At 54.6% G+C, this 16,865-nt stretch overlaps 1 protein-coding gene across 5 annotated transcripts in view; it reads left to right on the forward strand.

The window, feature by feature from the left end:
• The first annotated feature begins 635 nt into the window (after positions 1 to 635).
• IGDCC3 (immunoglobulin superfamily DCC subclass member 3) overlaps positions 636 to 16,865 on the forward strand; it is a 39,832-nt gene continuing 23,602 nt past the window's right edge. For 2 of the 5 annotated variants that reach the window (XM_032480936.1, XM_032480937.1), the window contains exon 1: positions 2,661 to 3,090. In XM_032480936.1, coding sequence (XP_032336827.1) covers positions 2,970 to 3,090 — 121 coding nt within the window. In that variant the 5' untranslated portion in view covers positions 2,661 to 2,969. Of the gene's footprint in view, positions 1,665 to 2,660; positions 3,091 to 16,865 lie in introns of those variants that run through there. The other 3 variants (XM_032480935.1, XM_032480933.1, XM_032480934.1) reach the window with 3 other exon arrangements.

The following is a 16,865-nucleotide window of genomic DNA, read 5'->3' on the forward strand; positions in this document are numbered from 1 at the left end:
AGGAGGGCGGGGCGGGTGCGGGCGTTGCGATTGCGGAGCGCGCACCCCGGGCTCCGCTGACAGATCGCCGGGGTGGGTGCAAGATGGCGCAAGCGGCGCTCCCCCTGCGCCCCCGGCGCTCCTAGGCAGGCATGTGGCCCCAGCCTCCCGCCGCCCGGGCTCGGCCCCGGCCAGAGCCCCGGCCCCGGCCCCGGCGCCGGCCCCGCGGGACGCTGTGAGCCTCGAGAGGCCCCGGAGCCGCGCGTCGCCGAGCCCAGCGGACAGCGAGCCCCATGGCTGCTCCGCGCGCCGCGACCCCGCGCCGCCGGCCCCGGCTCGTGCCGCCGCTGCTGCTGCCGCTGCCGCTGCCTGCTGCTGCTGCTGCTGCCGCCCCCGCCGAGCGACGGTGAGCCAGGGCCCCCGCCACCCGGCGGCTGCGGACCGCGCCTCGGGAAGGGCGAGAAGGGAGTACGCGGGCGCGAGGGCGGACCCGGAGAGAGCGGCGCGGACCTGCAGGCGGACCCCTGGCCAGAGGGACTTGCCCGAGAAGGGGAGCCGAGCGGGACGGGGCGGAGCCCGGGGAGAGGGCACCGAGGCCAAGCTGCCGGGGGCGGCAGGGGGATGCTGAGGACAGAGCTCCTCCAGGAGAGACTGGCACTCAGTCTGCTGCGGCTCCAGGACTCAGGGGAGGACCCAAGCCCCGACCGAGGGGCAAGGCGCGCGGCAAACAGGAGCTCGGCGGGCTGGCTGGAGTTGGGGAGAGGGGGAACGAGCCATAAGAGACCGCAGGGCTGAGTCCCCGTCCGAGGGGGCGAGCTGGGGTGCGCGGAGTCGGCGATGGGCACAGAGTGACCGGAGGCGGCCCAGGCAGGAGATCGCAGACCCCGGGGGCGGAGGCCGGGACGGAGTGGGCTGCGCTGGCCGGAGAGGGCATATCCGGGATTTGGAGCCGGGGCTGGGACGGAGAGTGCGAGGGAGAGACCGAGGAATAAGAAGGAAGAAGATTCCTGGTGGGCGGCGCATGGGGAGGGGGAGACCCAAGAGCACCCCACTAGCTGAGGAAAGGGAAGAGAAGCTGACCAAGGGCGAGCGGGCGGTGGGGATGCCCACGTGCCCGCCCTGCCGGGGAAGATGCACATGCGGAGCTCAGGGTCTGCCTGCTTTGCTGCCCGGAGCTCCGTCACCATCACCCTGTTCCCTCAGCTGCTGTAACGGTCCCATCTCACAGAAGAGGGGTGCAACCCTAGTCCTTTCCCCCTCCCACCCTGAGTTCTCAGCGGACACTCCTCTGGGCATTATTCTCTCCTCTCTTAGCTCCGGAGAAGCAGAATATCGCGGCCACATCTAGGAGAAACTTTATCCTCTGGTTGCTATACCGGGGTTGGCAGCTGAAACCCAGGTCTTGAGGAGGATGGGTAGGGATTTGAAGAGGCGTGACCAGCAAATGGCTTAAAATACGAATTACACATCCCGGAGGGTAGGGGAAACGCCCCTAACCCCCAGCCCTCCTCCTCCTTTCTCCCCACCCACTGGCCGGTCTCCCCACAGCCAGGGAGGGAGCTGGTCTGTTGGGGAGGGGCCAGCTCCTGGATCGCTAGTTCCCTGGAAATGTGAGGAGAGGTCTGAGGCTGCCTTTTCAGCCCAGGTGGGTTCGTTCCTCCTGGAGTGAAGTTGTAACTGGTCTGGTAAGTTCTTCGTTGGAGAAGTTGGGCACTTGGCATCATGCCTGGGATTGGAGCGCTTGTCCTTCCTCTCTGGCTTCTCCTGATTCCCAGATCACCCTTTTCTTTCTCTTCTTCCCCTCCCCTTCCAGTTCTTTTTTTTTTTCCCCCTGCAGGAGTGAAGAGGTTGCTGAGAGTAAAGGTTCTAGAAACCTCCCTCCTTCTGAATTTTGGGAAATCTGAGTTGATGTTTGGTATCCCTCACCCACCTTATAACAAAGGCAAAACTAGCAAAACAACCAAACCCAGAGCATCTCAGGGGTGGGGCAATGCAGCTGGACCTACAGCCTCGCCTGTGCCTGGTACTGGGCCCACACACCCTGCTCACTGCCAGGCATCAGACCAGACCTCAGATGGTTTTGCCAGAAAAAAAGAAGTAATGATTTATTACTATCTCACTTTATATTTGTTTAGAACTTTTAACTTTTCATAGTCCCTTTGAGCCTGTTAGTCATATTTTGCAACCTTACAACACAAGCTATATTGTTATTCCTGATTTAAGCAGATGAGGAACGGGAAGCCAGGACAGGATGAACACTTTACCTGAGGTCACACTATGAAAGTGTGAGGCTTCAGGGATTAACCAGGATGACCACAGAAGTGGCAGCAGCTATATTGCAATAGTCTTGCTTTTGGATCCCAGGTTTGCAACTATTAACTGTGAGGCCTGGGACAGGTTGCTTAACATCTCTGGGCTTCAGTTTCCTTTCCTGTAAAAGACTCAAATTTTTAAAAAAGATGGTACAAATAATATCCATCTCTCTGAGATGGTCTGTTGATTAAGTAAGTATACCGCATGAAATGACACTTCATAATGCATAAAGTTCTCTATAGTAATAGAGATTCCAATTAACATCACAGAATGGGGTGGGGGGTATAGCTCAGTGGCAGAGTGCATGCTTAGCATGCACGAGGTCCTGGGTTCTATCCCCAGTACCTCCATTAAAAATAAAATAAGTAAATAAACCTAATTACTCCCCCCCAAAATCCCAGAGTGATGGAGATGGGATACACATATCCAGAGAACTTGGAACCCGTGTGTCTGCTCATTCCACATTAACCTTTCCTTTTCCTCTCGATGCAGGTCTTGGCCACTCCACTGAACTGGCATTTGCTGTGGAGCCAAGTGATGATGTTGCAGTCCCTGGGCAGCCTGTCGTGCTAGGCTGCGAGGTGGAGGGGACTCCTCCAGTGCGAATCACCTGGAGGAAGAATGGGGTGGAGCTGCCAGAGAGTACCCACTCCACTGTACTGGCCAACGGGTCCTTGATGATCCACCACTTCCTGCTGGATCGAGGAGGCAGCCCTTCGGATGAGGGTGACTATGAGTGTGTGGCTCAGAACCGCTTTGGGCTGGTGGTCAGCCGGAAGGCTCGAATCCAGGCTGCAAGTAAGTGGGTGCCCTTACTTTTTTTTTTTTCCCCAGGCCATGAGAGATAGAGGGAGCCATTCCATCTTATGTAGCTTCTGGAGCATGGGTCATTTGAGAGGGGCATAGCAGTAATTTGTGGTGGAATTATAACATATACCCATTTAACTGATTGGAATGCAATCTGACAAGAATGTAGCCAAACACTGTTGCGGGGAGCAGGAGCCAGAGAGAGACAGCAAGTTCTATCCAGCTCTTAGGTCAGTGTGTCTTAGTTTCCATATGCCTGTATATTGTGAGCATCACAGTCTATTGAGAATGATTCTTGAATTTAAAGATAAACAACTGTCATACTTTGGGGGTGATATAAGAGAATTTTAAAGAGTAATTTTGGCTCCACACAATGTTTAATTATGTACTGACTTTCAAAACTTTTGGGTAGAACAAAACCTCACTGTGCAAGTGATGACATTCTGAAGCTTGTCAACAGTTTGCTTTACGAAAAATATGATAGAATAATTTCAGGGTTAACACGATGAAGACATTACTCCCACTCACCTTCATGCTGGTGTACTTTTTAATTTCAGCTTCACTGAGGTATAATTGACAATAAAATTGCAAGATCTTTAAAGTATACATTGTGGTGACATGATACCTGGTGTGCTTTTTTGAATGAGAGACAAGAGGTGTTTCAGCTTTAGAATTTTGCTTTGCTTGTACTGCTGGACCACCAGTTACTATGGTGATGAAATGATGGCTATGCTTTGCTGCCCTGTCCTGCAAAAAGTATGTTGTTGTTGCTTAATTTGTGCACACTCGTGGGAATTGTTATATAAACCAGAATTCTGTATGTATCTTGGGGAGGTGGCAGGCTGTAAGGGAGGGAGGTCATGGTTGAGAACCACTGCTCCTGAGAAAAGATCAAAGTTTTGGCAAGCGGACAATGTTTCTCCGTCTAATATCTCTATATTTCTCTGTGTGTGGAGGGATGTCCCTTTAAAAAAAGCTGCTTTAACTTTGGTTGGTAATGATTCTAGCTAATATTTATTAAGCACTTACTGCATACTGGGCACCCTGTCGAAGTGCTTTACATGAATTATCTCATTCAGTCATCATGATGCCACTGGGACATGGGCAGTTATCAACCCCCTTTCACAGATAAGAAAACTGAGACTAAGGGGGATTCATGACATTCTGGGGAGCAGAGGAGCCAGGACTGCAGTCTAAGTATCTAGAACCCTGCACCTTCATGCCTAACTCCTATGGCACACTGCCTCCTCCCCGTCTGATCGCTGACAAGTTTCTTCCTGGCTCTGAGGGCATTTGCACAGTTGCTCTGAACGGCTGGTGAGTGATGAAATCGTTCTGAGGCAGGAGCGCTTTCGTTGAGTTTAAGATGCTCCTTTGTTCTAAGGAAGGCTGATCCGGGCCCCCATATGGAGCTCTCTGGGAGGCAGCCCTGGACCTTGAGACCGAATCACTTCTGGCTCAGCAACCCCTCATCCCCCGGCCCTCCCGGCGGCGTAGGGAAGGCTGGTGCAGCCTCTGAGCAGATGGCTGGATGTGAGAAAGAGAAGCGTGGACGGAGGGTAGGGACCCGAGGAAGATTTTCGGAAGGGAGAAATGAGACTTCTCAGGGAGCCTCCAAACCCTCCCTGGCCTGTGTCAGCACCGAGGGATGGATGCTCCCCCCACATCACCAGCCTGGGATTCTGGGAGATAAATCCCCAGGTGTTTATATATAGCTAATTGTAAATGTGCTTTTCTATAAATGGTAATACCTTCAAGATGTTTGGTTTCCTTAAACTCCTAACAGTATAAGAAATTGAGCTGTGGGCTCTGGCTGGGGGAAGGGCCAGAGGGTGAGGTCAGCTTGGTTAATCCTTTGGGGTCCTGGGGAAAACTGGGGGAGTTGCCTGCAAACACTGGCAGTCTGATACAGCCTCTCTCCCCTACCAGGCTTGGGGCCCCGTGGGGGAACGCTTGGATACCAAGCAAGCGGGTAGCTGGATCCCCTTCTCTCACTTCACAGGCTGATGTCCCTAGAAACCTCCAAAGCTGATTAGCGGCCTGGGTTTTCTCCTTTAGTAATAAGTCCCTGCCCATGTGCCCGCAGGCAGGGCAGATGTTGTGTGACACGGGAGGGCGGGAGGGCGCCTTGTGAAAAGGTGTGGGGAGCCCTCCAGAGCCCCTGCTCCTCCTGCCTGCTCCCACGCCCCTGGGCATCGGCTGAGGGCTGGGGCATGCTAAGCACCCCTCACAGACACACAGTCCACCCAGTGGACTAACCCAGTGAGGCAGATAGGGGTCTAGGTGTGTGTGGGCAGGTCTGCTGGGGCCTCTGAGCTCCGGGCCAGAGGCCAATGGCTGGGAATGCCCCCTCTTCCGTCCCAGGTGGGCTTGGGTGCCGTCACTGAAAGATGACCTGACCAGAATGGGCTAAACTCCAGGCTGATTCCTTGGGGGCTTCAGCTCTATGTACCTCCCTTTTAGGATAGAGTGGCTCAGGGTCCTAAGGGCACTCATGCTTCCAGCACATCTGGTTTCTCTGCCTGGCCGTTCCATGTGTTTATAGTTTGGGGGCTGGAAATTCAGATACTTGTTAAGGATGAGATCCTGGACAAGTTAACCTGTCCGTGGCCCAGTTTCCTCACCTGTGAAATGTGCACAGAATCCTACTTTGTGGGACGGTTGTAAGGACTGTCAGAGCCCGTGCTTTGCCTGGCACATAGGAGGTGCTCAGTAGTGTAGCCAATGCTTTTTTCTTCCTTTAAAGGTGAGTCCACTGACAAGCAGACTGCCTGAAAGCACTCCCAGCCCCCAGCTCTCGCCTCACTGGGATTCAGTTAGGATGTACCCCAGGGAAATCTCTCTGGGAGTAGGATTATTCGAGCCAGAGTGCGACTTGTTCTGTTTTAACCCCTTCCTGGGAGGGCCTGGGGATTCTCCCCAGCCTCTGGGCATTGGCTGAAGCTCGGCTGGCCTATTGAGACCCTCTGCTGTCCCTCCTGAGGGGCTCCAGGAAGGGCATGTGGGATCCAGTGGGAACATGCATTGACTCACACCTGTTGAGCTCTGTGTGCCTGGATGACTCCAAAGAGGGCAGATAACTAAGGGGGGAGCCACCCCAGATCCCAGCAGGCAGGTGCCCTCAGTTCCTGCCCCTCCCTTCCTGGCCTAGCTCTTGGTCTTAGGCCCCTTGGGAAACTGGAGTACAGAGCGAGAGGGTCTAGAGCAGGACATCTCAAACTTCCCTGTGCCCGTGAATTCCCTGGGAACCTTGATAACAATCAGATTTTGAATCAGTAGGTCTAGGCTAAGTCCTGGGGTCCTGCAAGTCTAACAGGATCCCAGGTGATGCCCGTGGCACTGGTGCGCAGGTGCGAGAGTAGAGCCCCTCCCGTGTCATAATTCCTGGTGTAGGGGTCTGGCGGCAGCATTGTGAAGGCCGTGGAGGGGACCTGGGGGGGCTTGAACCCCAGCTCTGCCACTCACTGGTGATGTGTCCTCCGCACGAATCACTTTGAACTCCCTTGAGCCTTTGTGCTCTCCTCTGAAAAAAACCATGAGCATAATCCCACCAGCCTGTTGGGGTTGTTGGAGGATTAAATGTTGGACATAAAGCACCTGACACAGGACTTGGCATCTAGGAAATGCTCGTTTACATATTACTGTTAGTGCTAGGTATTGACCGCTAATTTAGGATGAGGTCCAGCCTGTCCTAATGCTGGCTGGCTTCTCAAAGAACCAGGATTGCCTCCTGGGGCCATCCTGACTAGGCTGGCCCAACGATGGTCATGAAGGTGGGCTGTGGAGGCAAAACAACCTCCAGCTGGATGGACTTGAGCCTCTCTCAGTCTCTGTTTCCTCGTCTTTAAATTGGGGGAAATAATACTTCTCAAGTAGGAATGCTGTGAGGATTACCTATAACATGGGGGAAGAATTTAGCACAGTGCAGGGCACGTAGAAAGTGTTCCTTAAATACTATTACTGTTCTGAGGAGGGGAGGTGATGGAGGTGAGAAATGGGAAGTTCTCAGCTCCTTTAGATACAGGGGTTCCAGGAAGGCTCCTGGTGAGCCCAGACTCTTGGAAAGAGAAAGTCCAGTTCTGGTCCCCAGCTGTCTCCCCCTCACTAAGTCACCTACTTCTCAGGCCCTCAGTCACCCACTCCTAAAGTCGGAATCACTCTCATCCTGCCTGAGGGAGGGCAGTTTAACCCGCTACACTGGAATCTCTTTCAGCAGCGAGATCCATGCTTGTGTGGGTCTGGGGGCAGGTCTGTGGAACCAGGTCTGGGTGGGGGTTTGGGCGAACGGTGGACTGGAGCTGCTGGGGAGTACAGCTTGTGTGGGGGGCTCAGTATATCCAGGGGAGCCCGGAGGGCCTCAGTGTAGAGCAGTAGTTTGTGCAGTGGCTGGTACTCCTGGAGGCCTTTGTCACCTGGTGGTCTGATGGGTGGAACCCAAGCTCTTCTCTTCTCCCTGATGGGCAGCTCAGCTGAAGTCACCCTGAGGGGGTCTCCCCTCTGCCCCTCACACACGTCTGCCTACCGGTCAGGGCAGGAAGCAGGCGCTGCCGCTGAGGTATCACTGGTGTGGTGGGTGAACAGCCGGGCCTGCCTTCCTGCCAGGCAGCTCACCAGTGAGTATGCCATGGCACGGAGGTAGGTGCAAACCCATGAGGGTCAAGGCCTTCTACCTGCCAGTCAGTACTCCACAGACCAGCCCCTTCTGACGCTCCTGAGAAGTTGTGAGGTTATGATGGGAAGGCTCTTGTCTGGATGCCAAGAGTCCTGTGTGGCTCTGGGCAAGTCACTCACCCTCTCTGGGCTTTGTTTTTCTCATTGTAATACTGGAGCGAGATTCACCTCTGCTCTGCGGTATTAAGGCTTCCTTGCCATCCAGTCAGTCCCTGGGACACGCCTGCCTTCGCTGGGCCTTTCCCCAGTCTATTCTTGCCCCTGCTCATCCCTTACCCGATCCCTCCCCAAAGACCACTTAGTTTACAGTAATTCCTTCTTCCCCCTGCTAAGGCGGGGAGGACTTGTGGTCTGTGGCATTCAGGCTCAACCTTCTCAGTGACGGCTGCTTGCCTTGTTAAGTAGCTGTTTTGTGGCTGGATATTCCATCTGTCTCCTCAACTAGATTTTAAGCTCCTAAAGGGCTTTCCTTTCTTTTGGATTTCTCACATCCCCTGCCCTTGGAGCTTGGTAAAAAACTGAATGAAACTGAATGAGCATGTGGCCTTCGCGGGGCAAGGCTCTGTCTCTCCCTTCTCTCTCTGCATCTCTTTTGCTTTCTCTCTCTCTCTCTCCCTCCCTGCCTCGTAATTGACAGCATAGCGCAAAGGGACAGAAGCTTCTGAACGGGGAGGAGCGTCAGGGGAATATAACACACACAGGCAGGACCACGGGTGGCTGCTGCGTGTTTATCTCTGGAGGAGCTGAGACTCTCTCTTCCTCGCCAGATGGGGTGTGAATCAGAGACCAAATTGCTTGGTAGTCCGCATGCCTGGCTTGGGGTCTCTTGCCTTGGGCTTTATTCCCTGGTTGGATGAAGCCCATGTCCCAACCTGGGGGAGTGGGGGCGGGGAGGACTGCCCCTCACCCCAGCAGCAGGACTTGAGTGTGGAAGTCGAATGCTTCTGGTTCCCACACCTTGGCTCCACTGTCGCAGGCAGCCAGCTGGCCCCTTGAACACAATGTGCAAATCTTCTCTGTTCCTGTTCCCGGGCATTGTCCGTGGCCGGGCGCCTTGGCTGGGAATGTGGGCCGGTGAATAGGAGAGGCATTTGCAGCCTGCAAATGAAACAGGCCCCCGGCCCCCCTCAGCCCCCTAGTCCCTCCCCACCCCCAGGGAGAAAGGACTTTTTCACTTCTGGCCTTCTGTACTGCCTTTCCCTCTTCTCTCCAGAGTCCCTGCAGGCGTGTGTGTGTGTGTGTGTGTGTGTGTGTGTGTGTGTGAAAGACTTTTCACAGCAGCTTGAAGGCTCTTCTACACAGCCTTCAATAAACGTAGAATGGAACAGAAGGGCACCCCGTATGGGAAACCAAACAGCTCACCGCTGTCTTTGTTTAAACTGGACTGAGTGATTCCGATGGCTCCCTAAGATTCTCCGGCCGTGGCCTTGTTGCAACAAGGAACGTGGAGATCAGTAGTGCGTGTGGATGTTGCCACGTGGGCCTCTTCTGCGGGCACCTGAGCATACAGGTGTGTGCTGAAGGATGTGCTCGGGGCTCAGGATTAGGGGCCAGCTCCCTCCAAATGACTTCCCCGTGGGGAATCCCTCTTCCCTTGAGCAGTGTGGCCAGGCTAGGGATCTAGAGTGGACAGAACTGGTGCAGAGCAAGAGCGGGTGGGAGATAATTTCATTAGGTCCTGCAAGGGACTATTACTTAGCCAGCTGAAGTGAGGGAGGAGGCAAGCGAGCGAGGTCGCTGGTAGAGGGTGGGACTTACATGATGGGCATGTGGGTCTGGCCTTAGTACCTCTGAGAGTCTAGGTCATAGTTTTCTTATTCACTAGGCGGGTGCCAGCAATCTGGCTGCAATCCGAGACTGCTGGCAGGGCTGCTCCATCCTTCCTCCACAGCTCCCCACCCCCCTGCCCCTAGCCCCACCAAAGGACCGTTCTTTGATTTCTGAGCTCGCTTCTCTAGCCCCCAACTTGTTCACCCTGTTCCAAGAAAGGCTGACACTTTATAACTGCCCTCAGATGCAAGGGAGGGGCAGAAGAGAGAGTGACCTCTGTGGATGGAGCAGTCTCAGGGGCTTCCTAAAGAGGAGTGCCTGGGCAGGTGATGTTGTGACCCAGGGAAGGTGGAAAGGCAGGGGCCCAGCAAGGAGGCCCAGCAAGGGACAAGCAGGAGGAGCTCCAGGCCAGACCCCAGGCCACAGGGAGATGGAGGAGGGGGGGAGTGTGGGCTTAATCCAGGCCAGCCGGCCACCTGATTCAGGCAGAGGGAAGTAGAGTTGATGCTGAGGGCTCACGTCCCAGCTTCTCCCACCCATCCTCTCTATCTTTTCTCAGGATCTTAGTCTGGAGGCTCATCACTCTTTGACACCCCCGCATACGCTCTGCCCCTCCCTGCTTTCCTGTGAGGCCCTCAGCTCTCGTTTCCCCTGCCCTGCTGTCTTCCTTTCTCCAGCACTCTTTGCTGTTCTGTCCTTCCTCCCGCCTCTTTCTGCAGGTGTAGCGAGTCCTGTGTCCACCATCCTCTGCTGTGCTTGGAGGGTGGTGTCTCTGTTTCAGGAGCAAAAGGAGGTGAGCTCAGGCCTCTGCACAGAACAAAGAGACAGGAAGAGGAGACTCTGAGAGGACGAGGTTCAGAGACCCCAAAGGAAGGGGTCTGTGGCCTCCCCAGCAAGTTGGAGCCTCCCTGGGGGCTCACCTTCCCTGAGAGGAATCTGAGAACACTGGCCCCTGCTAGGGGCCTGTCTCCGAGCGCCCGGACACTGACCACGGTGGGTGGTGGGGGCAGCCCCGGGCTGCTCTCTGGAATGCCGGTGTTGGGTTGCAGTGCAGATGCGAACAGTGATAATGGGCAGGAACTGGACTTTCTGGTCTGGCTGCTGCCCCCAAGGCCATTGGAATGTGAGGGGGGGACTAGCAAGAGGCCCCAGGGGCTTGGGTGGGCAGATGGTGACCAGACCACCTAAATGGAGAGGGAAATGGAGGAGGGAGGCAGACCACCGAGCGAGAGAGAGAGAGAGAGAGAGAGAGAGAGAGAGAGAGAGAGGATGAACCCAGGCCTGCCGGCCCTTTCACTGAGTGGCCAGCTACTGCAAAAGAATCCTGAAATTCCCAGTCCACCTAGGACCTTGGAGGTCTTCCCAGCCTCTAAGTAGGGTCACAGGCATCCAGACTATGGGGGAAACTTTGGAACTCATCTGGTTCCACCTTCTCATTTTATAGACGTGAAAACTGAGGCCCCAAGGGGGTCACCTTCCCAGGGATGTATTTGGTGCTCCAGCCTGGGCAGGTAAGAGAGCCTCCGGAGTTCCTCGTGCCTCTTGCCTTCCCCAGGGCATCACTGCTCTCTGGCTGGGGAAGCGGGAGATCTTATACCCACCCCCCACCCTCGCCCCCACCTCCACCCCGACCCCGCCCCGACCCCGCCCCGGGCAGACTAGCACATTTATTTCCATTCTTCTTGTATCCTGCCCTGTCCCAGGCTTTGTCTGTGGTTGTAGTTCTGGTTGTGAGTGTTAACCAGCAAATCTTGGATGTGGGCGCCAAGATCGATGGCACATTTCTGAGGGCCTCTGAGTTTGCAAATCACACCGGGTGCTGAGCTGAGTGGTTTGAGGGCTACCTAAGTGCTGGCACTAGTGCTGAACTAACTAGTAATAGTGGAAGTAGTCCTGGTAAGCCCTATATATGCTAACTTACTTAATTCCCACATTTCCGTTACTAGGTATTACTACTCCTGTTTTACAGATGAGTAAACAGAAGGCCAGAATGGTTAATTAACCTGCCCAAGGGTACACAGTAGAGAAGTGGGGATTTAAACCCGGTCTGCCCCACCCCAAATTCAATGGCTTGAGTGTCCTCAGAAGGGGCTAGAGTCCCTTGAGAATATAATCAGTATTTCTGCCTCAGAAATAGAGCCTGGTACCTGGGCACAGGCAGGGTGGGTGTGGGGGAGTGTTGGGAAGCAGAGAACAGCTTAGAACTCTGGCCACAGTGGGAGCCACTCCCGGTGTGTGGGGCAGGGCTCCACGCTCCCCACCCCCAGCTGCTGCTGGAGGCCCGGGAAGAATCCGGAGGGCCAGTTAGGCTGGGATGCTCTGCTGGGACGCTCTACAGAGAGAAGTCCTACCTGTGAGGCTGCGCAGAGCGGCTGGGTACAGGAGAGGAAGCTGGGAGGGTACTGGGACTGCTGGAGGTGGGGGGCGTGGCTTCTTCTGAGGAGGAAAGACAGGTTCCCCTCCCCCCTGGGGCCCCCTCAGCTCCCTTTCCCTTTCTTGTTTCCCGCATAATGACGCTGATTGCTCCACATCTGTCATAATTACTCTTTGTTTGAAAATTCAGAACAAATCACAGGAGAGGAACTGGTGTGACTGAGAAGGATCCTTCTCCCCAGGGGTTCAGGGGGCGGGGTGGGGGGGGGAGGTAGTAGGGAAGAGCCATAATCAGCCCGGAGGATGGAGGAGCCAGGCTGCTGATTGTCCTTGTGCTGTCCCCTTGCCTGGGCAAGGTGGCCTAAGGCCTCATAGAGTTACCTGCCCCCTCCCCCGCCCCAGACCACAGTCCCTGCCTGCTGTGGTGGCCGGGAGACTCTGCCACCCCAAGCTGGGTAAGGGGTCTGCCTTCTTGGCCCCACTGAGCAATGTGTTGGTTGGCAGGCTTCCTGATAAACCCAGCAGCACTGCGGGGGGTAGGGGGCAGGCTGTGCCTGCTGGAAGGGCACAGCGCAGGGACCTTACTGGCAAGAGGACTGGGACACTTAGGGCTGGAGTCCCTAGAACAGGGAAGACTTTGGGTCTCTGGGTGAGAACCAGGAATGGTGGGAGGTGGGGTGGGAAAGCACCAGCCCAGGCCCCCTTGGGATCCAGCAGCGGCCCTGGGTGCTCAGTGTCTCTTCATACTCTCAGCAACCTGACTTCTGGGGAAGGTCCTGGTTCGTGCCTCCATCCCCACCTGAAGGCTTGGTTCAGGGGGCTATTTCCTGTGGCATATGCCCTGGTCTGTGGCCCTGCCTGCCAGAGACATGCCTCCACGTCCTCCTCCCAACGTGGCCCCTTCCCACCTGGGATTGTGTCTGCAAAGACCCTGCACTTTGCCGGGGAGAAATCGGGGACAAAGCTAGACCTCATCCCCAAACCCTATCAGTAGTAGAACCCCACTCACTGCTGCTGTGGGACTGGTGGTGGGACTATAGACACCCTGAGGAAGCCCGAGCCAATGACAGACGCAGATAGACTTGCACTGAGGGCTGGATCTGGGTTCAAGCTTCCTCCTTCCCTTCAAGCTGCCGGGCCTCAGTTTGTCTTTGTGGGAAATGGGAGGGAGTGCTGCCCTGCCTGTCTTTGGAAGGGGAGACGATGAGTAGGGTCCATGCATCTGGAGAGTATAGGGTTCTGCCCCCGGACCCCCATCCACCAGTGGAGGCACCCTTTATTCAGGTTTCAGAGGGCGTTGGTGTCAGCAGGGCATAGAAGCTGGGGGCGGGGGTTGGTTGTGCTCAGTCCTGGAGACAGGACTCCAGGGGAGGTACCTGGCTTGGACTGGCTTGGAAGGAACATCTCTGACCCCATCATTATTTGAGGGTCATGGGAGGAGCTTGGACTCGACACCATGACTTCCGTGCCCTCCCCCGCTCCCACTTCAGTAAGAAACTGCTTTTACTATGTAAATATTCAACCCATCCCTGTTTGACTTTGGACCCACAAAGTCACTTCCTGGACCTGTTTCCCCATAGGTGGAAGGCAGCATGGAGAGGACCAGATTACGAGACTCCTGAAGTCCCCTAAAATTCTGAGACACTGACTTGTTTTGGCTTGAACACGGTTCCCTTCTCCGCAACTCTCCCGTCTACCCCTAAGGCTCGCTCTAGCGTTCTCCTGCATCCCCCTCTCCCAGTCCTCTCTCCTGGAGCGCTGGGCGTGGCCTCCTCCTTTTTCAAATGTCAGGATCGAAGTTCTGCCGCAAAGTTCTCTTGTCATCCTCATCCTCTGACGTTCCCCTCGGGCCTGGTGGCCTCCCGCCTGCCTCCCGACAGCGGCGGAGCACGTGTCGGAAGCAGCCGGCCGGGTCCTTGGGGCTCAGGGGCGCGGCCCCGGTGGGTGTGGCAGCCAGGCGCTTGCCAGTCCCCGCGCGCTCCGGGAGCCGTGTCGCCTGCCACGCCGTCCCCGCGCAGGGACTTGCTCTCCGCCCCGGGGCGGCCGATCGCGGTGGGATGAGAGTAAACCTGGACTGCAGGAGCCGGGCTCCGCAAAAGATCTGCCTCCTTTGGGGAAAACGGACGTCCCCCACCTCCACCTCCAGCACAAAGCGCGGCCGCTTCTCGCGGGAGGCGCGGCCGGCCTGGGCCAGTCTGGCTGATGCGCGGCAGAATCAATGTGCGTTCAATTAACCCCGCGCCGCGCGGTCGCGAGGCTGTCAAGTCACCGCACCCTGGTTTGTCTGTGTGGGGGTGAGAACGTGTGTGCGTGTGCAAGTGTTTGAGTGTATCTCTTGTCTGCGAATGCACGTGTGTCCTCACGGGGGCTCCTGCATGGTGCCTCGGGGTCACTGCTTCCCTGGCCTTCATTTGGTAACTCACTCGGGAACTCGCCGCCACCAACCGGGAGCCTCGAAATGGTCTTGGGGAGCAAAATGGAACAGGATAGTGGAGATCTTGGGTTCCCAGTCCCCTTCCCCTCAATTGGCTTGGGGCACAGAATTTCTGACAAGGAGATGGTGCTAAAGAAAAGTTTGTGGGCAAACCTTTGAATAGGCCAGCTCTACTAGGGAAAGGAAACAGAAAGGGTCCCAGAGCCATCATAGAATGACAGATTGAACCAAGAGATGGTTGCTGGTTGCTCTGACAGTGCTTGGGAGTGTGCTCACCCCAGGGGAAGGCAGGAATGGGGAGAGGGGAGCTTTCTAGGTTTTGCTGATTGACTCTGACCCTCCCCTCCCCTCTCCCCCAGCTTCTTACCCCTAAGTTTCTCACATCACTGCTGTGGAAGCTGAGATCCAGAGAGAGGGCCTTACCCCAAGTCTTGGGTGTACAGAACTGGAACAGAAAGTGATCAGATGCTCCCTCCAATGTGCTGTTTGGCCAAATGGAATTTGGGCTCTGACTTCGGAGCCAGGATGGTAGAAAGCTGAAACCCAGTATTTGGCTTGTAATAAACAATTCTTGGATCTTTTTCTGCCATCTTCACATCTGGCTTGTTTTTTTCCTAACCCCCACCCCTTGTAGGTTATTTCTGTTTTGCCTCTTACATTCCAGATTATATGGAATGTCACCCTCTTTCTGCAATAATTCCCTTCACCCTAATTTTTTGAGGTCTCTTAAAATTGTATGCCAAACCTCAAGTACCTCAGAGAAACCCTGTCTAAATTAGTCCCACTTGAAGACTGGTTTAGAATATTCTTGATTTCAGAAGACCAATTATGATATCACATAGAATGAGCCTCAGGATTGAGCCTGTTTGATATTCCTGCTCTCCTGTGTTTCTGATTTTGCTTCCCAAATCAGTCATTTTCCCATCGAACTGTGACAAAATCAAGATCATTACAAGCAAGCTGGTAAGTGTAAGGTTGATGGGATCAAGGCTTTTCTGAAATAAAGCTATCTAGCTTTTATTACATCAATTCAAGAAGGATTCATCGGGCATATGCCCAGCTTTGCTTTTTTGGGGGTGGGGTGGGGAGAATCAAAAGACACAGTCTGTTCGGGACAGTGAGTATATGCTTGTCCTTCCCACTGGTCTGCAGTCTCCTTGAGGGGAGGGGCTTGCTCTTCTGTGCATCCTCAGTGCTGAACCCAGGGCTTGCCTGGGGAGGTGAGAGAACGGGGTGTATGAAAGGGGGGATAGGAACACAGCACTTATGTCCTGCCTGCTGTGGTAGGCACACTCACCCTCTGGAGCTCAACAGCCTGGGGCTGGGGGAGGGCAGATAAAGCTGAGTCATATATTACCTGCCAAGGGTCTACAGGGGAGTTTTACTTAAGCCATTCTCTGCCTGCTTCTGAGCCCCTACTGTCAGAAGCTGAGAGTGGCCATGTCTGCGTCTAACTGTATCCTGACTCTCCTAATCTACCTTCTTCCGGTCTTAAAGGGCACCCCTATCTCCCTGTTCTGTTCCCTTCCTTGGAACACCCTTTTTCCAAGGTCCCTCTGCTGCTGGCCAGCTCGGGGGACGATTAGGATGGGACTGAGCGGCAGGTGCCATGACTGAGTGCCGAGTAGGAAGCACTTGGCCTGGGGAGTTTAGACCCCAGTCTGCCATCCCAGGGGAGGTACTTAGTCACCTCAGGGTGGGACACCCTTCCAGGCAAGCTAGAGAGAGACCCAGGATGCCAGACCTTTGGCCTCACCTCAAGAAGAGCTAAAAGGCCAGTTCCATGCTAGGAAGCACCCCTCTTTGGAAAGACTATCCCTGAATGTGCATGCCTACCTTCCTATTATCTTGAAAAGTTATAACCATGATAACAAAGCATCCTGTGAATGCATGATGCTGTGGAAATGGATAAGGGGAGAAAAAGAAAAACCACTCATTATTCGACTCATTATCTTCTTCTCAAAATATTCACCCATGGAGCATTAGTTTTAGTTATTTATGGTCTTGAGATTGGGGAAAGAAGAGATATGAAGAGAAATAAGCTTCCTTTAAGAAGCACTTTTTCAGTGAAAAGCACTGAATCTCTAATTTGGGCCTGGAGGCACCTCATGTTGTTGAGTAGTGGATCAGTTCCCAAGTATAATATTCTGGGGATTCAGCATTCAGGCACGCTTGCTGAAATCTGGACAAACCATAAAGGCACACATATAGTAATACACAGTAACAATTATATTTGTAGTTTCTGTTGAATGGTCCTTTTAGTCTTGTAAAATGAAACTAGTGGCCTGTACAGCATTGGAATGATCTTTGATCTACTACGAACTAGCTATTGTCTGCTTGGGTAATTCCCTTTTTCCTCTAGATCAGGGGACTTTAAGCATCATTCCTTAGAGTCCTTGGTTCTGTAGAGGGGGCTGAGGGGCTGGAGGTGGAGGAAAGAGGGAAGCCAGACGGTGGGGCTCCAGGCGTCCTACATCTATCCCCTCCGCAGCTCTAGCTTTTTGTTTTGTTTTGAAGT

Source organism: Camelus ferus, chromosome 6, assembly GCF_009834535.1.
Source record: "Camelus ferus isolate YT-003-E chromosome 6, BCGSAC_Cfer_1.0, whole genome shotgun sequence".
Lineage (NCBI taxonomy): Eukaryota > Metazoa > Chordata > Mammalia > Artiodactyla > Camelidae > Camelus > Camelus ferus.